This window comes from Chenopodium album, chromosome 11 (assembly GCF_948465745.1).
Source record: "Chenopodium album chromosome 11, dcCheAlbu1.1, whole genome shotgun sequence".
NCBI lineage: Eukaryota > Viridiplantae > Streptophyta > Magnoliopsida > Caryophyllales > Amaranthaceae > Chenopodium > Chenopodium album.
The window spans coordinates 55,232,171-55,257,867 of record NC_137844.1 but is presented as its reverse complement, the minus strand read 5'-3'; the positions used below and the strand labels follow the sequence as shown (position 1 = coordinate 55,257,867).

The 25,697-nt window shown below is 34.7% G+C and overlaps 3 protein-coding genes across 3 annotated transcripts; all 3 read left to right on the top strand.

Annotated features, from left to right (window-relative positions):
- The first annotated feature begins 197 nt into the window (after positions 1 to 197).
- On the top strand, positions 198 to 6,619 carry LOC145567817 (uncharacterized). Its single transcript, XM_081627207.1, has 6 exons — positions 198 to 713; positions 4,011 to 4,173; positions 4,337 to 4,513; positions 4,619 to 4,702; positions 5,685 to 5,766; positions 5,870 to 6,619. Exons 1-6 carry the CDS (start codon positions 382 to 384, stop codon positions 6,316 to 6,318), a joined length of 1,287 nt encoding a protein of 428 aa, XP_081483333.1. The 5' UTR covers positions 198 to 381; the 3' UTR covers positions 6,319 to 6,619.
- A 7,029-nt stretch (positions 6,620 to 13,648) lies between these two features.
- Positions 13,649 to 19,496, top strand: LOC145567815 (granule-bound starch synthase 1, chloroplastic/amyloplastic-like). The gene is made up of 14 exons (XM_081627205.1): positions 13,649 to 13,782; positions 15,397 to 15,746; positions 15,850 to 15,930; positions 16,039 to 16,137; positions 16,236 to 16,325; positions 16,594 to 16,657; positions 16,762 to 16,862; positions 16,957 to 17,066; positions 17,184 to 17,427; positions 17,662 to 17,838; positions 17,925 to 18,116; positions 18,212 to 18,298; positions 18,759 to 18,887; positions 19,012 to 19,496. The coding sequence occupies exons 2-14, from the start codon at positions 15,405 to 15,407 to the stop codon at positions 19,129 to 19,131; spliced, it is 1,836 nt and encodes a 611-aa protein (XP_081483331.1). The 5' UTR covers positions 13,649 to 13,782; positions 15,397 to 15,404; the 3' UTR covers positions 19,132 to 19,496.
- Positions 19,497 to 22,800: 3,304 nt separating this feature from the next.
- Positions 22,801 to 25,511, top strand: LOC145567816 (glucan endo-1,3-beta-glucosidase 11-like). Its single transcript, XM_081627206.1, has 3 exons — positions 22,801 to 23,133; positions 23,294 to 24,444; positions 25,250 to 25,511. Exons 1-3 carry the CDS (start codon positions 23,040 to 23,042, stop codon positions 25,316 to 25,318), a joined length of 1,314 nt encoding a protein of 437 aa, XP_081483332.1. The 5' UTR covers positions 22,801 to 23,039; the 3' UTR covers positions 25,319 to 25,511.
- Positions 25,512 to 25,697: the final 186 nt, after the last annotated feature.

Genomic DNA, 25,697 nt, shown 5'->3' with positions numbered 1-25,697 from the left:
TCTTTAAGGGTATAAAATAACTAAAAATTAGCATATTCGGTATCCCTTATTAAAACTTATTGATCATAAACTCATTAAATATAAGGTCCTACAAAAAATCCGAAAATCTCTGGTCTAAGTAGCAACCACAGCTTGAGCTCATAAGCTGGCACTTATCTCCAATCCTTATCCACTTTTTACTTCTCATTTCTGTGTTTCTTTCTGATTCTGACTTTACCATTTTTGTCTTCTTCTTCCTTCAATTTATTCAATTATCATTCAATTTAATTTATTTTTTTTGGGGGGGTTTATCCTGAATTCTCCCCCTTCTTCCCATACCCAAGAACCCTCGATTCAACCCAGATCAAATTGAATCGAGGGTTTGATTAAATTTAGGGGAAAATGATTGTGATTTCATTATTATTGGAAGTTTTAAAGAGTCCCAGTATCTGGGATATGTTGTTGGAGCTGATGTTGTTGACTGTGCCTCTTTGGATTGCTGTTTTTGTGGGAGTTGTTGTGGGTTGGGCTTGGAGGCCCAATTGGGCCATTTTTGGTGGTGGTGTAGCTCAAAAACAATCGTCTTCCTCATCTTCTTCAAGTGATGATAAGGGTTTTAATTCAAATAATAGTTTTATATCTTTGAAATCACTGGTTCCCAGATTCTTGTCTCAGACTGTGTCAAATGGCAACTTGGATGATGAGCAAAATAACCTTTTGAAGTCTAATTCAAGGTTGGTTTTTCAGTTTTTTTAAATTTATTTATTTGTATGCAATTGTATTGTAATATATTAGGTTGTTTTGATCAAAAGTTTGTTTGACTTTTAGATTGGTAGTTTGCTCACTTTGCTGTTTGATAATCCAAATGGGTAGTTTAATTTAGTCCAATTGCGTCATATGGGTATTAAGATAAATTTAGGTTTAAGTTGGTATGTGTAATGCTGTAGTTATCATGCAATTGTTATGCACCTAATTTCTGGTAGGATTATAGTGGAATGAAAGCGTATGCAATATGATTAATCGAAGTTTGAATTTGACTAGATTTTTGGTTATTGAACCTGTTCATGGGCTTAAGAATGTGATTATGGAATTAGGGGCAGTTTTGAATCAAAGGGAAATTGATTAAGGTTTGTTTTGATGGGCAAAATTGTAGAAAATTGATGCTTGTGTTGGGTTCGAAGGGTTGGCTGGAAACTAAAGCGAATTGAGCTTATTGTGATTGAGAAGAATATATAGATTATACTATGTGAAATTGAGTAACACTAGCATGTTTCATTCCATTATTTGTCCAATACTTAATGTACTTGTACTTATGTTCAACTTTGTTGGAGGTTATATCTAAAATCTTATTGAATTTGGATCCCAACATGGTTGGCAAGGTTGGAACTAATGGAGACATAGCGAGTCCAAATGTTCATCCCCATTTACACAGTTACACCTATTTACCATTTGGAAACCCTTCAATGTTGAGGAAAATACAATGGTATTTGCTACTTGCAGATGAAGGAACAAGGTCTATCCAAGATGATACACAGTGGTATTTGCTATTTGTGGATGGTGTTTTGTTAGTTGATGAGACTGGAGTTAATGCTAGTAAGAGTGATGGAGACAAAAGTTAGAATCACTAGGGTTTAGAGTAAGTTATGGTAAAACTGAGTACATGGAGGGGGTGAATTGAAGATGGTTTGACTTTAGATGTAAGATTTTACCTATTATGGCTATTAATGAATGTTTTTCAGGATTGATTAGGATGTAACTCATAGTGGTTAAGTTTGGGTGGTTCAAGTGGAGAGCAGTGACCAACAACTGCAACTAAGTTATTATGTGATCAACCTGATCATAGTGTGCCGTTAAAGTTGAAAAGAATTCTGTAGGACGGCAATTAGACCTGCATTGCTATGCGTCCAAATGTTATGCATTTAGGAAATAACATGTTATGAAGACGAGTATTATAGATATGCATAATTGCATATGTTGAGATGGATGTGTGGGAACGATTTGAGAGATACAATTAGGCCTCTAATATTTGAGGAAATGTTGGATTTATGAATATTGAGGATAAGATGAGGGAGAATCAGCTATCTTGTATAGCTTTATTTGGGATTAGTGATGTTGACTACATGATTCACTGGCAAGGAAGGTTGAGAAATGAGAATTGAGATAACGGAGGTTCGAAAAGTACTTGAAGAAGGCCCAGGATGACTTGGATAAAGGGAGATAAGAATGACATTGAGAAAGTAGGTTTACACGAACATGTAGCACTAGATAGGAAAGGGAAAAAAACCCCATAAAAAAGGGATCTATGTGGATGACCACAAGTGATAAATATCATAAATTCTTGGTTTTTTGGGGCCAACCCCGTTCTTTTGGGAATAAGGTTATGATTTTTGTTTTCATTGTTATGTTTTCAGAATGTTATGAGAATTAGATGGGTAACTCACACGTTGGCTTTACCACAATTGATGAATTTTTGGGTCCATGTGATGCCTGAAACATATTAATGTACCTAGTTGTTGCTGGGTATTATATATCCCGTATGTTATAAGAGGGAGTTGGAGCTAATAAAATACCTCTGCAAATTAGCAGTTGTTTGAACGTTTTAATTGACCTTGTAAATGAGTTGGGAATTTGTTAATGTAGATGTTAATACTGGATGATAAATTGCTACCAACTCTTATGCCTTCCCCCTGCCCTCTTATTTTGCCATTAGCCAAAGTTTTGCCTTGTTTGGGCTAATAGCAATGAGGGGTAAGCAAGGCTATGTTCTCTTCACCTTACTTCAAGAACTGTTTAGTTCTTATTAGAATAAGACAGAGCCCATACCATAAAGTTTGACAACATACCTGACTTAATGTAATTAGACCACAACACTTAATCTCTTTTGAAGAGGGCAAAACTGAATTGTAATTCTGTTTCCTGTTCCTGTTGATATTAGGCAGTGATGTAGCTTATTACACAGAATTAACTGTGAAAACGACTTTGGTGAGAATGTTTGGAAAGGAGAGTAGTTTTTAGTTTATAAGGTTTTTGTTCTAAGAAAGCGATATAAAAGTTAATATTTTTTTTTCCCCTCCTTTTATTCCTCATTGTTTCCTACTTAACCTTTTATTAACTTTTTATTTTTATTTTTGTTTTATTGAGAATCCATGTATTACAAATGTCCCAATGTAAGAGATGCTTTTTTTGTCTCTGCAAAATATGGAAACTTATTTACTAATGGATCATTAAAGGAATTAGTGGTCATAATTGTGCATTTGGCAAGTGTGAAAGTCAAAAGGTTGCAACAAAGAAGAAATAGATAAAGTGTAACATTAAGTAATTTGGTTGCCTATAGTACGGCGTATAAAATGTTTGCCTGTTTGGATCATTTAGGGGCCATCAGAATTATGCCTACCTATTAAAAAAGGTATATATAGCTGTTCATATATTAACCTAAATATGTATGGGTCACATAGGGTCTAGTATTGCCAGTGAAGTATGATTAGCAATCACTTCTGCATGGTTAATCATCTGTTTATCATGTCAATTTTACTATTTATTGACTGTCCTGTATCTGAATTTAATTTACGAGTCTCTATTGGATTGTATATTGAGTTTTTTTTTTTTTTTTTTTTTTTTTTTTTTGGGGGGGGGGGGGGGGGGGGGGGGACGGTGACAAATATGCAATCTGGGTTTAGTTAACATGGTAAGATTCATATTGATGAATAGATATTAGAAAAAGTTAAGTGGTAGCCAGTCCAAGGAAGGTTTCTGGGTTTTATTCAAAAGTTAAGTGGTAGCCAGTCCAAGGAAGTTAAGTGGTGACAAATATGCAATCTGGGTTTAGTTAACATGGTAAGATTCAACTAGGCTCTGGGAGACCAAAGATGAAGATGCTAATGGCTGTCTTGCTATATATCTTTTAATTGGTTCTTGGGTAATACATATAATATTCTAATTTGAGAATTTGGTAGAATGATATCATTTCTGCAAGTGCTTCTTGCTCTCCTCTATGATCTGCCAAATATTTTGGGTTATAATTCATGTTTCAGTTTGTCAAATCATGAGAGACATGTGGCCTCTGCTGTCAATGAAGCTGATTTGAGGCATTTGTATCGATTGGTTGAAGTGCAAGATGGAGGGCCTGCTTGGATTCATATGATGGATCGTTCTACTCCAACTATGACCTACCAAGCTTGGCGCAGAGATCCCCCGGTTAGTTTCCCTTGTTTTTTCATATTTTTCATGTAAGTTAATTACTACCACTTGAGCATGCTTTGTTATTTTATTCAAATATTAATTTAGAGTTTTGGATTGGCAGTCTGATTCTCTGTGTATTTAGAAGTAGTAACTAACCTTTGCATGGTTCATTTTACAGACTGGTCCTCCACAGTATCGTAGTAGAACTGTTTTTGAAGATGCTACTCCAGAGATGGTGAGAGATTTTTTCTGGGACGATGAATTTCGATCCAAATGGGATGATATGCTCATACATCATGCTGTATTGGAGGAGTTTCAGTCTACCGGCACCATGATAGTGCAGTGGGTACGCAAGGTATATTTTGGCATCATCAAATCTTTTATAATTCCTCCTCTTTCTTTCCAGATAAAGCATTTGTGTTTCTCTGTTGTTCATGTTCATAATTTATGCTCCTTGCAGTTTCCATTCTTCTGCAGTGACAGAGAGTATGTAATTGGTCGCCGGATCTGGGAATCTGGAGGCTCTTATTATTGCGTCACAAAGGTAACAACATTTGCTTTTGTGAGCTTTTGACTATGCCTTCAATTTGTTATTCTTTTTTTTTTTTTTTTTTTTTTTTTTTTTTTTTGGCAAAAATATGGGGATCTAAATAGTAGCATGAACTTGATACATTCTAGAGCTAAAGCTCAAAACTCCTAGGAGCTTGAACTTACAACACCTAGAGGTGAAGCTCATAAAATCTATGTACAGACAGAGCTCAAAACAACGTTATAGATCCATAGATCAATAGATCTACCAGCCGAAGCTCAAACATAGATGCAGAGTGGTGCCAAAGTTCAAGATGTTTGAACATTAGAAGATGTTGAAGTTTAGACCTCTGGAAATTTGAAGTTTTGAACTACTTCATAACTCATATGAGTCATACCCATTTAGTGGTGAGAAGCATGATCGGTTTCAAGCTCCATGATCACGAGCAGCCCCAAAACACATTGTTGTAATGTTTTTCGGAAGTGACTGAATTCAAGAAGTCTAGATTTCAGGACCTTCCCTAGAATCGATGACATCAGTGGAAACCTTTGCCCTCCACTAGTGACAAAAAATGAGAACGATGTAAGCTGCATCTACCTCCTTAATAGCACCCTTTATAGAATTTAAAGTTCCCCTAAATGAAAATCCTTTTGGATTAGGGTCTGATTGTGCTCCCTTGCTTCCTGGTAATTTACCAATTACTACCATTGAGTCTTTGAATGATTGTGGGTAAATTAGTAGGGACTAAAGGGTGTTGGGCAAGTGCATACTTTGGTTGCTCACACTTGTCGACTATCATGAGTTACATCTGAGAGTTGCATCAGGCCAATTTCTTATTCCCACTGCTTAATAGAACTGGCAGTGTACTAGATTTTTGCATTGAAATGAAATTGGTGTGGATTTATCATTTGACAAGGAGTACCCAATAAGCTGTTATCGTTCAAACATGTATAGCTGAATTAAGTGACCAATCATCTCCTTTTCTGTTTTGTTACAGGGTGTGCCTTTTCCCTCTCTGACTAGACGAGATAAACCAAGGCGTGTTGATCTTTATTATTCAAGTTGGTGCATTCGTGCAGGTACTTTTGTTTAGCCACTCATGTTTATTATTAGCAGTAGTTAAGTTATTATGATAGCCTTGGAAGGGAATACTGAACTATTAATCATATGAAAATGAACCAGCTGTATCTCAGAAAAAGGAAGGCCAGATGACTGCATGTGAGGTAATACTCTTCCATCATGAAGATATGGGTATTCCTTGGGAGATTGCGAAGCTTGGAATCAAGCAGGGTATGTGGAATGCAGTTAAGAAGATAGACCCTGGCTTGCGCACATACCAAAAAGAGAGATTGTCTGGAGGTCCAATTTCTCATTGTGCTTTGATGGCTCATTCTTATACTCGAGTAAGTATAGATTACCTCAAGGCCTTGGAGGCTGCAACTGGTGATTTGCCAATTGAAAATCACGACACAGATACAAACTCTTCGGAGAAATCAGGAATAGCCATACCTAGAGCTGTCATAGTAGGTGGGGCTATTGCTCTTGCGTGCACTGTTGACAGAGGGCTCTTGACCAAAGCAGTGATATTTGGAGTGGCCAGAAGATTTGCAAGAATGGGGCGGAAGACATGACATGGGTTGCTCATGAAAAAGTTGCAAGAACCATTTGCTTGCATGCGGAGCATTCCCCGCCTCTTGATGGGGAATGAAAGAAGGTTGATGGCCATGACCGTGGCCCTGCGAATTGAGAAGGCTGCTCCTTGTATTATAAACGGGAAAGAGATTGGGCTCTCTTTTTTCTCTCTTTTTTGGGGGGTGGGGGAGTTGGGATTATTTTTCATCTGTTAATCTATTAGTCGAAAAAATCTGTACAACATCTTATGTCTTCACATACACTTTATTACGTAGTATATGATTTTCTTTCAGCTGTCTATTCCTAACTTTAAACATTAGCGATTAGATTACTATAAGCTAAATAAAAAGGCTTTGTATTCACTTTATATTGTTGTGAAGCAGCACAAGATCATCACACATTGTATCATAAGTCATTCGGAATATATCTTCACATATTTATAGAGGAAGGTTGTCCAATGTCACCTTGACCCACCCTGAATGAAAATTGTTTTAGATGTGGGGTGTTGAGTGGGGTTGGGGCCTTGGGGGTAGGGGAATGCTAATTTGATGAGATGATGATGAATTAATTTACTCATGTTATTGTACTTAAATTATAAGGTGAAATATTTTGAATTAACAATTTTACTAATTTTCTGTTTTATGAAATATGAGGATGTGTTATATTTACCTTTTGAAAATAAGTTGTAAGGCTATAATGTCTATTCCGAGTAGATTGCCCAATCAGGTTTAAGGTGAAAATTCAACCTAAATAGGTATTATAAGTTATATTTTATAAAGTTTGGTGAAGAAAATACACCCTAACAAATCAAAAACACTTAATGTCTACTCATAAGACAAAATCATATACTTGTATTTATCTACACGAATAAGACCTATACAATTTAGTAAATATTTCTTATTGTCAAAGTCTGGATAGGGTAGGTCTAGTAGAATATTAGTAGCTCTATTAGCTTCTCCATGTACATGATGTATGATGATGTTATTGCATGATTATAATTTAATGTCTTCAATCACGAAGTGAAGCTTGTAAAGATTTTCGTGTTTTTTTTTCTTTCTCTCAAGGTCATATATTTATCATAATCAAACTATCTCCTATATCAAAGAGATTTATTAAGCAATTATCTTCTCTAATTTTCTTATTATTGAAGTCAACATAGGCTAGTTCCGTCAACCGGTAACCCTAGTAGCTTCTCGATGTACATGACATATGGGGGTTACATGATTCTAATGTCTTCAATCAGGCAAGAACTGAAACCTCCATAAATTTTGACCAAATTTCTTCTAGTGATATCATTTGTTTATCATAATCAAATTATCTCCTTCAACATAGAGGTTTACTAAGCAATTATTAACGACAATCAAAACACCATTGCTAATAACTTTAACCAGATTAAGAGAGCATTAAAATCACCAACAATCGTCAACGACAATCAGAAGAACATTACTGACAACTTCAACCAAATCAAGAGAGCGTTAAAATCACCAATATTAATTCAATAAACTCTAATTTATTTTTCCGATGCATCTAGCAATGATAATATCAGCTTTAGAACATCGAAATTGAAAGTCTCATACTTGATAAGTTTATATTGACAACAAAATTATTTTCCTGTTTTTCATTAAGAGTATTGAAGACTTTCCCAACCTAATAACCCCAAACCTAATCTAATTACTTGAATGCTGTAACCTGTAACCACCGTCTATAAATAACACAACCAAAATTAGCAAGAAATCCGATAAAACAGAAAGAAAGAAAAGCGTGAGAGTTACAAAGTACAGAACATTTCTTCCTGGCAAAAGAGAAAGACAAGGGTTGCTTCAAAACTACTCTACTGTTCTTCCAGATTCTTCTTGGTCGAGATCCGGCGGAGTTCTTCTCAGCCGGATTTCGTCCATTTTTCTCAAACCCTTTTCTTTCAATTATTCAATTCAATCGAATTTCAATCAAAATGAAAGGATCTAGCGGTCTTGTTGCATCCATTCTTGCAGCTTCTACCGTCCCTCTTTTCACATTTCCTTCCCAATTACAGGTAATTTCCCCCAATTCAATTCAATTCAATTTCTTTTTGGGTTTTTGATTCAATTATAATTTTGTTATGAATTTATGAGTTTTGGGGTTTATTTATTTTTTGAATTAATGCAGGAAAATGCGTCTTTTGGCGCGCAATCATCGTCAGCGTCAATGGGGAAGGAGAAATTTTCACCCAGATTTGACGGTTTAAGGTTCATTGAAACCTTAATTACTGCTCATCGATGAAACCCTAATTTTTTCAATCTAATTTCGGCGTTGAGGTTTGATGGAATTAACCTGGTTATTTGAGTAATTGTTATCAATTTTGTCCGATGATGTTTTGAGTTGTACTCCAATTTGTACTTTCTCTGGCGGCTTCTGATTTTAATTTAGACGTTACAAAGGGATTATCCCCTTTATGTTAAATCTGGTGTATCATACATTTTATCTTATATTGATTTGGTTTGAGCTTAATCTTGGTGAAATCTTATACATTTGGCATTGGTTAATGTAATTGTAATTCATGCAGCTCATTATATTGGTTATACACTTATACAGTAATGTACATTGTTCTACTTGTCGAAAATGTGTAGAATTTTTGGATTGTTTGTTATTTTGGCTTGTGTATGGTTTTGTGTTGGTGAGATAGCTGAAGTTTATACTTATCACTTTAGAGTAGCTTAGTAAGGGCATTAGGAATGCTTCATTCATTGAAGGATATGTTGATATGATCTAGCTTGGTGATCAAAACCTTTACTGTAATGCCTCAGTGTACCATGCCCGGGGTGGTATGTGATACATGTGAGAGTGTAACACATGTCATGTACTGTTAGCGTATGAGCTTTGGATATGTTCATGCTTGGTGATCAGAACATTTACTGTATGCCTCGGTGTACCATGGCCATGGTTGTCGTGATACATGTGAGTGTGTAACACGCCCTGCTAGCGTATGAGCTTTTGATGACTATTAATGATCATCTCTACTATCTCCATGTTCATCCTTTGTGCTGATCTCTTTCTTTAATCAAATTATTAATCTTTATAGGATTTAATTATTTGCTTTGATTTAATTTAGGCTTATGAAATGACATAAGAAGTGACATGAATCAGTTCCGTTGAACATTGTCTCATGACTCTTGATCATATGGGGATAGGAGTCAATTCTTGAGAAGATAAAAAATGATGAATATGCCTTGAACTTAGGTAGGACATGTGAAGGGTCTAGATTCGAGATTTTCTAGGAAATAGATAATTTTTATTTTTATTGCAAAAAGAGTCATTTTAGGAGACAATTTACATCCTGTCTATATATTGTGGTCATGTTCTGTTCTTTTGAATTGTGAATCTTAGGCTGATTATTCTTTGTTGATCAGGATCCTTGTTAATCTGGAATGTTTTGATGATTTCAAGGTTATTGTTTTTGATTTATGGCCAGATCAGTGCAAGAGCATTTGGTAGTGTTAAATTTGACATAAACTGATTATATTAGGCAATTAGCTGTCTATGATGTACCACACGTCCACACCATAATGGAGGCATGTTAATTTTAACAGGTTTTTCTGCTACTTTGAATCTTAATACGGAGTTTGAATGTAGAAGAATGCTGATATAATTAGGGTTGATTCTGCAAAATACTTGTAATTGATGTATTTTAGCATGTTGTTTTGCATGAATGGCCCATGACAGTTTTTGTTGCAGGGCAGATCCATGTCATTAAGCATTTTACTTAGGTTAAGTGTCCACATTTGGTGATAGCGAAGGCTGAAGGCTATTGCTTATGTGAAGCCAAAACCATCAGAGTTAGTTGTGGGATATTCATGGCATTTTAATTGTATACGGAGTAATAATTAACTAATTATAGTCTAACTAGTGTGTGAACCGGGCTTCTCTCCGGGTGATACTTTAAATAATTTCATTTTTATATTAGATGCTTTAAAAGTGGGTAAATTAGAATACAATGACAAAAATAACTTATTTTTGGATTTATTTTGTTTTTATTCTACGTTGTAATACTTGTATTTATATATAAATGTGAATTAATAGAGCATGATTTATTTCTAGCTTAGATGTTAATACATGTTCTTTTCATTTAAAGAGGTTTTGGGTTTGAATCTCGTGGCATATTACTTGTGTGAGAAAGGATACACGTGTCACATACACAAATTTAGAAACGCCTTTTAATATATAGTATAGATTGGGTGGAGCCCTTCAATAGAGAGGGCAAAGATACCTTGTGAAGTTCAAGTATAAAATGTTGAATATTCAAGTGTCATACAAAATATCATGTGGTAGTTCTTTCTTCAAGTTCTTTGGCAGAGGACTAGATCTTGGAGTCGAATGAAAGCTACAGTTCGATCAACATTTTGTAATGTATGGTCATCAATTGACGGTGGTATACAACAAGCCACCAAAAAAATGTAAAAAAAATTATCGGTGTTGAGGATGGTTATTCAGGTGATGGTTTTGCCCTCAATTATGGTAAGATTTTTCCTGGATGGAGATAAAACTATTTTTCCTAGATGGAGATAAAACTTATTAATGATGCATGAGACCATATATTATTTTAGTCTCCTTCATCATCCTCATAATATCAAAAAGCATTCATCTTGTACATGTTGATAACTTGATATTAGTAATAGTGTATCAGCTCTGGCTAAAATGATCCAGAATATTAGTGAAACTACTTATATTGTATGAGTCTATCTACAATTATGTATGTAATGCAACAAACTTTTAAAATCATTTTTACATATCAATATGTGATATTTGTACATGATTTTTGAAGTGTTCTTAATTTATATTCACAGCAGAAGAAAAAGATCATAAAAGGTAAAATCTCCGGCATTGAATATAGAATAGAACTGAATTTTAAAAAGAAAAATAAATTCTTTTTTTTTTTTTTGGTGAAGAAGAAAAATAAATTCTTATACAACATACAAACTATTCCTCTATCATTTAAAAGGAAGCCTATTGTTCAAAGGCAAATTCATAAATTAAAACTACTAGTAATTTACTCCCTCGTTCTTAAATACTCACAATAATTTTAATAGACAAACTTTTAATTACGGCACATTAATGAGAGGGGCTAAATATTTGTGGCATCAGGAATTGAGGACCGCCCATTCCTTAGTAAATGGACCCCATAACTTCATATGATTTGGGATGGGGGGGCGTCTGTTTCTGCCAATTTGAGCGATGCCTTTTAAAAATCTTCCGGAACAGGACACATCAAATGGCTGATGGCACACATGTCTAAATAATTAAAATTATTAAAAATAAAAAAATTGCAAAACGCCAACTTAGACCAATTTGCCAATTGGTACTGCGTTTTATCAACCTCAAATGTTTTCCCCATCATTTAACGAGGTTGGCCCTCTTGTATGAATCTAGGAAGATATATTCTTTCGTTCTTTATTCATTGTAATAAATTGAATAAGCATGTAAATTGTGAGTAATATTTAAGGAGATGAGGTATAGGATGGAAAAAGCATGGAGAAAGAAGTTCTTACTTCACCTTGCTAGTAATTGTTCCAATGTATTACAAGTATTTATTATAGTTAGTGTTTAGTTTTGCAATAATACTCATGCTAAAGTTAAAGAGGAGAGTATGACAATAATTTGTAAGATTATAACCTAATTAGAAGGAATTGAAACAATATGGAAATTTTCGTATGAGAAGGAAAATAAGTTAAACAATGAATAATAGTTAGCTCCAGTGGTTAATGTATTGTTAACACCAAATCACTCGTGATATCGTTGTTGTAAAGATTTTATTTAGGTATTGTATTTGTTGAATAAAATCCTATAATTTTGAGTCTTGTGAGTTGTAAGTCTTGTAACAAATTAAGAAACTAATTAATTCAAAACTGACTATTATTTGTCTCGTCTTTTTTACTAAAACATAAATGTGCACTCAATACATAAAAGACATACACACATTTCACTCTCGTATCACCGTTCTACACGCTTGTTTTGGTAGTTAATGCATTAAATAATTAGCGAATTTGAACACTACAAAAATTTCTTCTTGTTTATGACAAATAATCAAAATATTATAAACTCAAAATATTATAAACTCAATTTCCAGGCTGCAAAGGAAAGAGATAGAAGATTAATTTCTACTCACACCTAGGGCTGGCAATCAGGTCGGGTTGGGTCGGGTTCAGGTTGACCTGTTTATATAAACGGGTCAACACCCCAAAACCTGAACCCGACCTGTTTACTTAAACAGGTCAGAAATCCAAACCTGAACCCGACCTGGTTTTAAGCGGGTTGACCTGAACCCGACCCATTTAACCTGTTTTTTAATTATTAAAAAAAAAAAAGCTTGTTTATGGTTTAAAGACCAATCAGTATCCTTGACACTGTGTAAAAGCTATATTCTTAATTAAAAATCAAACCAATTGATACATATTCACAATCAATATTTTGGTATTACGGATTATAATTTCAATCTCATATACAATATTCAACATAGATTGATATACTCTACACGACATTAATCGGTCTTCTTCATTTCTCCAAAAGGTTTATACTGGTGCCATGACCGCCATCAATTCCTTCTTTACATGGGTGATTTCATGACTCATTTAGTAGAAAAAAAAAAACTCCAATTACGAGATCAAAATCTTCAAGCATGATGAATTAAGAGGTAAAAATTGTAGAAGAAAAGTAATACATAATCTTCACATAATTTGCTAACTCCTTGGTATAGGTAAAATAGTATGGTGAGATTAAGAGGGAAAGTGGCTGATGATATTGTGATTGTGAATGTGATACAACACAACGAGGAGAGAGAAGGGAAATTAGAAAGAGAAGCGGCATGTTCTAATTTGATGAAATGTAGAAGCATTTTAGGGTTAAGCTTTTATATGAATATAAATTGTATTGGGCTTGGGCCATAAAAACTAAAATTTGTTAATTCTTATGGGATATGATCATATGATCAAGTTGAGCAAACCTAATTCTAACCCAAATTAGTTAAACGGGTTAGGCGGGTTGTTTTCGGGTTGAAATTTTCAACCTGAACCCGACCCATTTAATTTCAGGTCGGGTTCAGGTCGACCCAATTACTTAAACGGGTTGAAAAACCATATCAAAACCCATTTATTTCAGGTTGGGTTCGGGTCGGGTTGTCGGGTTGGGTCAGCTTTTGCCAGCCCTACTCACACCCGAGTTATGAGGCCAATTTGGCAATATATCACTTAACAACGAAATTAATCTATTTTCTCTTATTAAGGAAATAAAAGATTAAAGAATAATTGAGGCTAATAGAGCTTAACTGTTAAAAAAATGCCACGTATAATAACACGTGAGAAAGAAGAAGACACTCCTACAAATAAGTGGAGGTTGAATGACTGATTCCTCACTCACTCCATTTTCAGTACAAAAGGGGTGTCCTCTTCTGAGAGAAAGCAGCAATCAAAGCTTTCATCGTTTAGAATTTTCAGGTAAATTTTTCATCTTTTTTGTTTAATACTTTAATTTATGTGTTTATGTTTATGTTCTTGGTTTTGAATTGATCATAAAATGTTGTAATTGAATTGTTTTTCCTTGTAATTTTGGTTGAAATTTGTAGTTTGATAATGTAGATTAGTTGGGTTTTGAGAGTGGCATTTTTAAGTGTATAAAGGAAATGAAAAGGTTGGAATTTTTTAGAAGATTGCTGACATGGGGTTAGGGAATGTTTTTCAAAAATTAATTTTTTTAGGAACATATAATAATATAATATGCTTTTGGAGGTATTGTGAATTTGTGATAATGTTTATGTTTTGTCGTTTGAATAAAGTATTCATTTTTATTGTTATGTTCACCAAAATGTTTCTTAGAGTGTTTTACCCGTTGTTAGAGATTGTGACAACTTTCTCGTTAGGTGGGGGATAAATTAGTATTGGTTTCATGTTTAGTGACCTGAATTACTACCTCCGTTTTCAATTAGTTGTCATGAGTTAAAGTTAGAGTAACATTCTTGTGATGATTTTTTCAGGATAAAGGGAGTACAATTTAGAAATTATGTGAGGTTGAATTTTTTTTTTTTTTTTTTTTTTTTTTTTTTTTTTTTTGTGAATGGGAAGTAATAATAATATCATTAAATAATAGCCATACGAAATCTACAGTAATAAAAATCTGTAAACCACAGATTTAGAGAAAATATCATAATTTTTACAATCAAAATCATAACTAATTTGCATATTTGACATAGCTCATACGCCACCGCTTCAAGCTTGACGCGAACAATGATTTTCAATGTCTTTGCATCTTTCCAACTGGAGACCTCCGCAATCTGCGCTGATGTTTTGGTCGACCAGTTGATGACAAATCCCAGACCCATAGGAACCCAAATCACCTTCCCAATTATTATAATAATCTTAAAAATAAAATTCCCATCCATGGATGAGAATCAAAATTCCAAAAAAATTGGAAAAAACCTAGAAAATTGGGACAGATTCTCACAGATGGAGAGAACAAAATAAAACAAACAAACCAAAATAAAAAACTAAATTGAATTAAAGAAAAAAGGTCGAAAATAATCTAATCTCCGAAGAAATTAGACTATTTTCGGCCTAAACGACCAAGAAAACTAAAAAGAGAGAAGAGATTAAAAAAAGAAAACACAAATTTACGTGAGGTTGAATTTATAAGGAATTAGATCTGTAAAATGGCTAAGGCTTTGTTCTCTTTACCTTATTATGTAATGGTATTTGCTAATTAAAATTGATTTGTACCGTGAACTGATTAAAATTGGTTTTTACTGATCAAAACTGATTTAAGTTGATTAGTATATCCTAAAACTGAATTTTGTTAGGTGATGAGAACATGTTTCAAATTCTTTGTCTAAAATCATTAGTTAAATATGGTTCTGTTAGTGTTGTATTAATCTTTTCAGCCCATCCCGTCTCTTGTAATAATGGCGTCACTTTGTTTATGTTATAGCCTATCTTTTTTTATTCATGTTATTTGTCTTATAAACTGCAGTAAATCTTCTGGTAAGATGATTTAAAATAACGGTCTAGGATCAGTTTTTAAATATTTACTCATACTAAGTTCATGTATATTGGTTTCAGGCTAAGCAATGGCATCTGTTGCTTCCTCTCACTTTGTGTCAAGTGGAGCGCGCATCAATTGTGCAGGTCCAGAAACCAGGACAACTTTGGCGCAGATTGATCTAAAAAGCCGTCTCACCACTCACAATGGGTTGAGATCATTGAACATGGGTGACATGCTACAGATGAAATCCAACACGAAAGCATTGACTAAAGTTGTACGGAGCAAAGGGCACAAAGCTCAGAATGATGTGCCATTCAGAGCTGTTATACGTGGGATGAACATAGCATTTGTATCTACTGAATGTGATAAGTGGTGCAAAACTGGTGGCCTTGGTGATGTTGTTGGCGGCCTCCCACCAGCTTTGGCGGTGAGTCTTGTGATTTGTTGTTAGACTGTGTCGATTTAAGTTAGTATTGACTAATATTTTAACATGTAACATTGTTTTTCTTCTCTTTATACCAATCTATTAGAAAAGAGGACACAGAGTCATGACAATCGTACCTCGCTATGACCAATACAAAGATGCATGGGATACCAGTGTGCTGGTTGAGGTAATCTGTTACACTTCTGTTTGAAACTGTGATGTTTTGCTGGTCTACATCTCTCTGTAATTGTTAAAATGCTTTGGGATTTGACAAACTGTTGATTATTCATTGCAGTTGAAAGTTGGGGACATGCTTTTCACTGTCCGATTCTTCCATTGTTATAAAAGGGGAGTAGACCGTGTTTTTGTTGACCATCCAATATTCCTTGAGAAGGTTTGCACCAACTCTATCGTGGAAAATAGTATAATTTATTAACTTGTGAACTTTTCAGGTATCATATGAACTCATGACCAAAACTCATGAACTTTCAGGTATGGGGCAAAACTGGTTCCAAGCTCTATGGTCCCACAGCTGGATCGGATTTTGATGACAACCAGCTTCGTTTCAGTCTGCTCTGCCAGGTAATTTTTTGAGTGCAATCTGATGTTATATTCTTTCCAACAGTACTAAGGAGAATGTTGGTGCTTCTAGCTACCCAAGCACATTCATCCTAGTTTTTTTACTTGCGAATATTGAGTCTTGAATATGATAAACTTTGTGCACTGATTTATTTGAATAACTTTTCCCTCATAAAGTTCTGTTGGTTTTTTACCTGCTTCAAAGTAGTCACTAACTCACTGATTCATTAGCTAGCAGGCATTTGATGTTCTGTAAATACCTTTGCTGCAGGCAGCTTTGGAAGCCCCGAGAATTTTGAATCTGAACAGCAACCCGAAATTTTCAGGCCCATATGGTGTGTATTATTCAGCTTTTAGTTTGATTACATAAGATTCTCATCAACATGCACCATGATAATAAATATTTTATAATGCATATGCTGTTGCAATGTTCTTGCAGGGGAGGATATTGTTTTCGTTGCCAATGACTGGCACACAAGTCTTCTTCCATGCTACCTCAAGTCCATGTACCAATCTAAGGGCATCTATCAGAATGCCAAGGTAAACCTCCTTTAATTTGTTTGTATACTCAAATATCACTTAAGCAAAACGTGAAAACCAACCATGGATGGTTTGAAATGTATAATGATGGCAGGTTGTCTACTGTATCCACAACATCGCTTACCAAGGGAGATTCGCCTTTTCAGATTTCTCAATGCTCAACCTCCCTGACGAATTCAGGGGATCATTTGATTTCATTGACGGGTAGGTGAAGTCATCATTCTGTTATTTGAAACATTCACCTTTTATGTTAACCAATAAAACTTTGTTTTAGAACGTTCTCCTTCTTTTCCTGATCCTGGAATTTCGTTGGATGTGCAGGCATGTTAAGCCTGTTAAAGGAAGAAAAATCAATTGGATGAAGGCCGGGATCTTGGAGTCTGACAGGGTAGTGACTGTCAGTCCTAATTATGCTCAGGAAATCCTATCAGGTCCTGCAAAAGGTGTCGAGTTGCACAACGCCTGTCGTACAGCAACTCTTACAGGCATCACCAATGGCACAGACATCCAGGACTGGAACCCATTAACTGATGAATACATTGATGTCAATTATGACAACACAACGGTAAATACCCTTCTCCCCTTCCCCTTCTTTTAAAGTGATCTGTTTGTTGGGAGCAAACTTAGGTTTTAGCTTTAAAATAACCCCCAAGTTTTTTATTTTTTATTTTTTCATTCTTTTTAAATGGATTGTCGAACAATCGAACATAGCTTTACGGTCTTCTAGTCAAGTATCTGTGTGAAAATAAAAATCTAATCATCATGTGGGAACTTTTGTGCAACTTTCTGCTGCTTCCAGGTGATGGATGCAAAACCACTTTTAAAGGAAGCCCTTCAAGCAGAAGTTGGGTTACCAATTGATCCAGATGTTCCACTGATAGGCTTCATCGGTAGACTTGAGGAACAGAAAGGTTCTGATATTCTTGCTGCAGCAATTCCTGAATTCATTGGAGAGAATGTCCAAGTCGTTGTCCTGGTAAGTATTCTTTTCTCATGTTCTCCACGCTTAATGGTTGTTTCTCGTAAGGCAAACAAGCTGATGGTGTTGTATCGTTTTCTCAGGGAACTGGCAAAAAGACCATGGAGAAGCAGCTTGAAGAACTTGAGACCATGTACCCCGACAAAGCTAGAGGAGTTGCAAAGTTTAACACCCCCTTGGCTCATATGATTATTGCTGGCGCTGATTACATAATGATTCCTAGCAGATTTGAACCTTGTGGTCTTGTCCAATTGCATGCCATGAACTATGGAACTGTATTGTCTTGAAACCTTTCTGAACTTATGTGGTTGGCATATTGACTGATATCTATGTTTCTTATCGTCCCCTTTCCGAATGCTTGCATTGGCAGGTCCCTATCGTTGCCTCAACTGGTGGGTTAGTTGATACAGTCAAGGAAGGCTTCACTGGATTCCAGATGGGAGCTTTCAATGTTGAAGTGAGTTGTTTAAATCACCTTTTTTTTTTTTTTTTTTTTTTTGGTTGAGATGAACTTTTTCTGTGTCTCCTATGAAACTATTATTTGCCGATGAAATTCACCTACTCCCTCCGTCCTGTAATAATCTACTTGTTAAGTTGTTACCTACTTTGGTAAAACTCCCCCTCCTCCTGTGTGATGTGAATTCTACCTTTTATCTTTCCTAAACACCAACCCTCTTTTTCTCTCAATTCCTAAGCTTTCTCTTACACTTTCTAATTTACCACTCCATCCACATTTTTTTTTAAAAATATAACCACTTTTTGCAATATCCCTACAGCTTTTCTTAATGTGTGTGATTATAAAATGGAATGTAAGAATATCAGAGAAGTAAAATACTGATTCTGTTCAAAATATTACATGCTTGGTAAGCTTTGTATGACTGAATATGAATACTAAAGCCTGCCTCTATTATCTTCAGTGCGAAACCATTGACCCAAGTGATGTAGCCGCTCTAGCCACAACTGTCAAGAGAGCTCTGAAAACCTACCGTACCCCTGCAATGAAAGAGATGATCCAGAACTGCATGGCTCAAGATGTTTCTTGGAAGGTCTGTTACTTCTTCCTTTTACCTAGTCTTTGGCTTTCGATTTTTCATTTTGAAATGGCATTCTAAGGTATTTCAATTAGAGAATAGTTGGTCATAAATTAATGGTGTGAGTTGCAAAATACAGGAGCCTGCTAAGCTGTGGGAAAAGCTGCTGTTGAGTTTAGATATTCCTGGAAGCGAACCTGGTATTGATGCAGAGGAAGTTGCTACTTCTGCCGAAGAGAAGAAGGCTGCTGCGGTATGAACCCTTTGAATGCTGTGGGAACTACTAACAATACATTTATATATTATGCAAGCTGACATCCACGGGAACAGTTTCAATGTTCCCTCCTTATGTCCGGAATGAAGTCACATGTTATGTGGCTGAACGCTAATATAGTAATATGTATAGTATGTTCGAGCATTTGCATTTTAAAGAATGCGCAGTTCAATGCTAAGATGTATTTTATGTTCGAGCATCCGAATATGTAAGAAATGTGTGGTTATGCACCATGAAATCAATATAGGTGCAATAGCACTTTCTTCCTAAAGCAATAAGTTGTATAAGGTTCTAAACCAGTAAGAGAAACTGTTTAAGAGCTTCTTGTAATGCATTAGACCTCATTTCCACACCGAGGCTGTTGGTTCAGAATGCAACAACAGGCCAACCTTGGACCCATGGCACATAGAGACCCGTGGGCTGTTTCGGGATTGCACCAAGATCGGTGGGTCAAGGTTTGGCTAATAACCCCATCTCTAAAAATCAGCTATTGAAATAAAACTTCTTTTAAATGTTATGTGTAACTTTAAAATATTTTATATCTCACAAATAATACTCTAAAGTTGCACATTTAATGAAAATTTACGCAGCAGCAACATGACAATTGACAAACACACATGCATCATAAGACTCATAACAGAACTCTTGTCTCCTCAGATGATTTTAATCAAACAGGTTACGAATGTGGTCACCAAATTACCAAATATCAAGTGTTGGATTCTCCTGAAATTGAGTCATCGTTGGTCTAATTATTGCAGAAAATTCATTTAATTTCAAAGGTCTTTATTCATTTAACAACCGCCCCAACTCGCAAATCATCAATAATCACCTAATCTGCTAATCATCTCTTGATGAAGGCAAAAGTCAACAGCCCTTTTTTTTCCTAATCACTTGCAATAAGTTTATAGATTTACGTGTTTGTGCATAAGTTTGACCTTATAATGTATTGACATAATAATAAAAAAAATTATAGAATAATATCTGAAAATATACATTGATATTAATCCAACACTTGATATTTATAAACTAATATCAAAGCAAAACTAAAATATTGTAAGTACAAATGTACCAACTCCGTTAACTTTTAGTTGTAATTTTTAGTTGTAAATATTTCAAAGTTTTAACTTAAAGTTAACGGAGGTAGTATAATACAAGTAAAAAAAATCCAAAAAAAGCATGAATTATTATTATTTTATCCTGTTCATGAATGAATGAACAAGGTCGGCTTTGAATAATTGAAAAGAAAGGTGGGCAAAGGGGAAAAGCTTACTTTGCAGGCACTTCACGTCTCTATTTTTTTTTTTAAAAAAAAAAAAGCGTAAATTATGTTAACGTTGTTGTTACAATCAAACAACAGAATAAGCCATAAAATAAGATATTTAGTTAATCAAAGAGTACTACATTGTTGGTAAAGTGATAATAATAACTCGAAACGGGTGTAGTACATGTGAAAGCTGTCGGACCAAATATTTTTCACACTTGTTTGGTGCTCATAACAAGTTCAAGTTCAAGTTCATCTTCTTCAATTCAAGTCTAACTACTAGCTTTCCTAACATGGGTACGAGTGGGGCCCTTTTACACATCACTAGAAAGTAGAAACCATCATATTCGTAGAATTTCGAGACTTGTCTTTCATCAAACCTATGTTTCATGCACTAAAAATCATGTCATTCAAACCGTTAGATCTAAGTTGATGATCAAGTCTTGGTACTAATTTTTTTTATTTTTTTTATTTATTATTATTTTTTTTTATGTTATCATAACTGATAGAATAGTCTATTTTCAGCAACAAGTTTAGCGACTAAACCTAATTAATGACTGATGTATATTCTACGGAATACAAGATATGACGTTAATGAATTGAATTAGAGATTGATTTCAAAGTACTCGTAAAAAAAGTAGAGTGAGCTAGAGTGAAGTTAAGTTAGTAGCTTATGGTTTACGTTAGGTATTTGATTGTGAATTGTGATAGTTCATCAATAGGTTAAAATCAACAATCAAACCTGTAATGAAAGAGTTTAAATTCGTACAACTCTAATAATCCTCTCTCCTTGAATAAAAGGTAGAGTCGTACATAACAAGGTTATGTTTAGTTTATCTAACTTAAATTAGCCTTGTTTTCATTTATGTTTCAATGCAGGATAATATTTTAATTCACACGTGAGTTATTCTCTTAATAAATTGTTATAATGTATTACCCTCATTATAAAAAGTTAGGGGGGCAGGGTTGAAAACAAAGTTACTAGTAATGAAAAAAAAAATCAAGTATTGACAAACTCGCCAGCAAAAGATCATATGGGGTCATAAGCATAGGTGCTTTCAGATAGGAGTGGTGGAATCCAGAAAAGATGATAAAGTAGAAAAAGAAAAGAAAATAAAGAACCTCAAAAATGTTAAATGAGTGTTTACTGTAATTGATATTTGTTAGGCATAACTTTATCAAAAAGCTAAGTTAGTTTTATACAAGTCTTATGAAAAATCTCGTCATTTAAAACTGATACATCTGTTTTATATTTTAGTTATTCTGTATTCACATTTCTTAAATTTTAGCTATGATGATGACACCTCGTATAACAACTAATGCTAGTGAAACTACTATCGTTTTATAGTTTGCACACATGAACACACTATCCGACTTATCATACTCAAATAACCACTTTAAAATAAACTAGCATTACATATTGTTTGCTCATTTCGAAAATTATTGTTCATTTTATCATCAAATGAGCAAATAAATACCCTTAGATATACCTTATATTTGAGTATATAATAATCTCTAATAAATTAAAGGTTGATGAAAAATAATACTACGTATAAGGGCCTATTCACATTTACTAAAGTGAACTGAACTGAACTGATTGGAGCTGAATTGAACTGAACTAAATATAGCTGAAATGAATATTTTATGAGAGAAGGAAATTAGGAGCTGAACTGAACTGATTGGAGTTGAACTAAACTAAACTGAACTGAAATTAAGGTGAAGTGAACGAGCCCTAAGACTTTTTCTTGTAAATTTATTCTCACCTCTGTCATTTATTAATCTCTAAATAAAAATCATATTTCATCCATAAATCTTGTCTAATATCACTCACTTTTAATCAGTCAAATTCTTCCTTTTTTTTCACCTTTCGTTCCAAATTAAGTTTATGTAATTCAGTACGGAGCACAAGATATTGAACACTTGACTTTTAAAATAAATAAAAATAATAGTAATAAAAAAAAAAAAAAAACGATTACCATCCTTCCAAGATAATAAAGTCTTATAATTGTATTCTTACTTGTTTAGTATAAAACATATTGCTAGCCTCAACCAGTAACTTAAATATGCTTTATACTCTATCAATTGAAACTTATGTAATAGGGAATTCATGCAATGAGAAAAGAGATAAAGTGAAAGCATGTAGGAAGTACTAGTACACATATGATGATATTGCAAATTTCGTTAAAATTTCTACAATAATAATGGTTTCAATTAAAGAATGGAGAAAGTATTATCTATCAAATGGACCCGAACAAAAGATACGTTAACCACTTTTAAGGTTGAGCGAATAATCTGCAGCTCTCCATGCCAAACCAACTTACTATGATAATATTATTAATTGGAGTGGTTTATTATAGATATATAAATATTGCTAGTCCATATTATTAATAACAAAAAGAGAAAGAATCAAGCAAGCAATACTAGTTGCTGCCTTGCTCGGTGCTGTCAGTCTATACACACTACTAAAGCACCTCCTCTGTCTCTCTCCCCTTCTCACTTCTCTTTTCTCTCTCTTCCCCAAAATAATTTCAACACATTTGAGTACCAAAAAAATCATACCCATTTCATAAAAATTAAACATTTTAAACTTATTTCTCATTAATTGAGTAGATCTTTCAAATTCATCAGTCTAATGGAGTCACCAAGCAGAGGTAGAATCACAAGAACAAGAACAACCAAATACCCACATTCATCATTCTTCTTATTATCATTCATTGTTCTTTCAGGTAATTACTCTAATTTTCATCTACCATTTTCCATGTTATATTTTTCCGTTTCAAATTATTTGTAACGATTTGATTTGACATAAAGTGTGAATAAAAAAATTAAGACGGAGGTAGTAATTACAGGTGAAAATAGTAACTAAAATTTACGAAAAATCATCAGGTACAATTCCAGTGACAGTGGTATCACTAGGAATAAACTACGGCCAAATAGCCAACAATCTACCAACACCAGACAAAGTAGTACCACTAGTCAAAGCAATCGGAGCAACCAAGGTTAAACTCTACGACGCCGACCCGAAAGTCCTCAAAGCATTCGCTAAAACCGGCATCGAATTTACTGTCACAATAGGAAATGACCAACTACCACAATTGGCAAAAAACCCAAAACAAGCTATTGATTGGGTTAAAAAGAATGTCCAAACTTATTTACCTGATACAAACATTACATGTATCTTGATTGGAAATGAAGTTCTAACTTTCAATGATACAACCTTAACTAGTAGCCTTTACCCTGCAATGCAAAACATGCATTCCGCGCTCCAAACATTGAGGTTGGATCGGAATGTTTGGGTGACCACGGCTCATAACCTGGCCATCCTCGATACGTCGTACCCGCCGTCACCAGGATCGTTTAGGTCGGACTTAGGAAGTTGCATTTCGCAGATCTTAAGTTTCCACGCGAAGACAGGCTCCCCGTTTTTAATAAACGCGTACCCGTACTTCGCGTACAAGGGTAACCCGGAGGAAGTAAACTTAGACTATGTTCTATTCCAGGCTAAAACTGCACAAGTTTTAGTCGACCCTGATTCCAGCCTTCACTATGATAACATGTTATACGCACAAGTCGATGCGGTGTACTCCGCAATGGGACCCAACTTCAACAACAAGGTATTAGTGCAGGTGTCTGAAACTGGTTGGCCGTCAAAGGGTGACGAAGACGAGGTCGGGGCAACACCGGAGAATGCCAAGAAATACAATGGAAATCTGATAAAGATGTTGGCAACTGAAAAGAAAGGGACTCCAATGAAGCCAGATTGTGATTTGAATGTGTTTGTGTTCGCGTTGTTTAATGAGAATTTGAAACCAGGACCAACTTCTGAGAGGAATTATGGCTTGTTTAAGCCTGATGGTACACCTGCTTATTCTTTGGGGATTCCTTCAATTCAAGCTGTTAGCAATGGGACTTCCGGGGAAGATGGTGTTGATGGTCCATCTTCCGCTGAAACTGCAGCTGGTGGTGGTGCTAGTGGCGGTGTTGGTGGTGGAGGTGGCTCCTCTTCTTCTGGGTATCTCTCCATTTCTTTTTCAACGGTAAGTTTTCTTTATTTCAATCTTCAACTTTTTTTTAAAAAAAAAAAAATTAAGGGTATTTTTTTATTATAAAAATATATGGTTTTGTATGACGGTTTATGTTAGCCGATCTCAAATCATATCGGGACTAATGCTACTAAACTTTGTTTAGTGGAGTTAGCGGGGCTCGAATTTGTGACCTTAACTCCAAAATGCTTGACCTACATAGTTTAGATTGGCTAAATCTATAAGAAATGTTGGTTCAGTAGGGCCCTTCGTCTTAAAATTGGAACTATTGCTTTGTTGTTGTAGTATTATAAAAATATATTTTGATTAAATTATTGGTATGTTCGATTCTTGCTGATTAAAGTGTGCCACCCAACTGTGGGAAAATTAAAAAGCATAAGATTCGTGTTTGTGACAGATTGGTGTAGATTCGCTACTTCAGCTTTTTTTATTTTATTCCTATACGTATTTGTGTTTTAGTTATTTGGAGTAATATTTGAATTATTGATTCATTAAACCAGCTATAATTGATTAGATTTTTCTTAAGTAAATGGTTGTTAGTACTTTAGAGGTCTACTGTTTAGATGTGGAAATTAAAGGTGTGTAAATTTGGTAGCGTAACATTGGACATAGTTGCTGTTACTGTAATTACTGGCTTACTGCGTACTTCTTGGATAAAGTCGATAGTGTAATCTGAACTAGTTACGGAGGGTGGATACGTATAGAGAACATCATACATAATAATGTGATAAGATTAATTCTATTGCTCAAGATATAACTCAATTTTAAAAACTGAGAGTTTTTCTGTGTGAATTTGCAGGAAAGATATCCCTCAGTCGGCTTCTCGGTCACTTCATTAGTTATGATTGTTATGCTGGTAGTTCTTTAGAGTAGATTGCATCCATTTATGATTGTATTCTTGGTGCGGAGCGCATTGAAGATCTGGAAGAGAGACTTGAGAGTTAGGGAAAGGAGGAATATAGTTTCTTTGATTGTACTCCTGTTAATATCATTATTACTATTATTATTTTTAATGACTCATTCTTGTTCTTTTTGACACTACAACCATTGGATATCTTTTACTTTTCTTTCGCCTTTTTCTTCTTTCTTTGCTTCTTCTTGCTTCCAGTATCTCCTTGTTGCAACAGATCTTTATGCAACAGGAAAGTAGAGGGGTTTTTATGTAGCATCTATGCACACAGCACACCACCTCAAGGCAAGTCAAGCTAGCCTTAGAGATAGGACTGTTATTTCCATTTCTTAAATCG

What these genes read in the sequence shown, in the direction of transcription:
- LOC145567815 (XM_081627205.1), top strand. Translation starts at nt 15,405, where the DNA reads ATGGCATCTGTTGCTTCCTCTCACTTTGTGTCAAGTGGAGCGCGCATC. An exon ending in GTTTCAGTCTGCTCTGCCAG is followed by an intron (nt 16,326 to 16,593) that starts GTAATTTTTTGA and finishes CCTTTGCTGCAG; the next exon opens with GCAGCTTTGGAAGCCCCGAG. An exon ending in ATGTCCAAGTCGTTGTCCTG is followed by an intron (nt 17,839 to 17,924) that starts GTAAGTATTCTT and finishes TCGTTTTCTCAG; the next exon opens with GGAACTGGCAAAAAGACCAT.
- LOC145567817 (XM_081627207.1), top strand. Translation starts at nt 382, where the DNA reads ATGATTGTGATTTCATTATTATTGGAAGTTTTAAAGAGTCCCAGTATC. An exon ending in CTTGGCGCAGAGATCCCCCG is followed by an intron (nt 4,174 to 4,336) that starts GTTAGTTTCCCT and finishes TTCATTTTACAG; the next exon opens with ACTGGTCCTCCACAGTATCG. An exon ending in TAGTGCAGTGGGTACGCAAG is followed by an intron (nt 4,514 to 4,618) that starts GTATATTTTGGC and finishes TGCTCCTTGCAG; the next exon opens with TTTCCATTCTTCTGCAGTGA.
- LOC145567816 (XM_081627206.1), top strand. Translation starts at nt 23,040, where the DNA reads ATGGAGTCACCAAGCAGAGGTAGAATCACAAGAACAAGAACAACCAAA. An exon ending in ATCATTCATTGTTCTTTCAG is followed by an intron (nt 23,134 to 23,293) that starts GTAATTACTCTA and finishes AAAAATCATCAG; the next exon opens with GTACAATTCCAGTGACAGTG. An exon ending in TCTCCATTTCTTTTTCAACG is followed by an intron (nt 24,445 to 25,249) that starts GTAAGTTTTCTT and finishes GTGAATTTGCAG; the next exon opens with GAAAGATATCCCTCAGTCGG.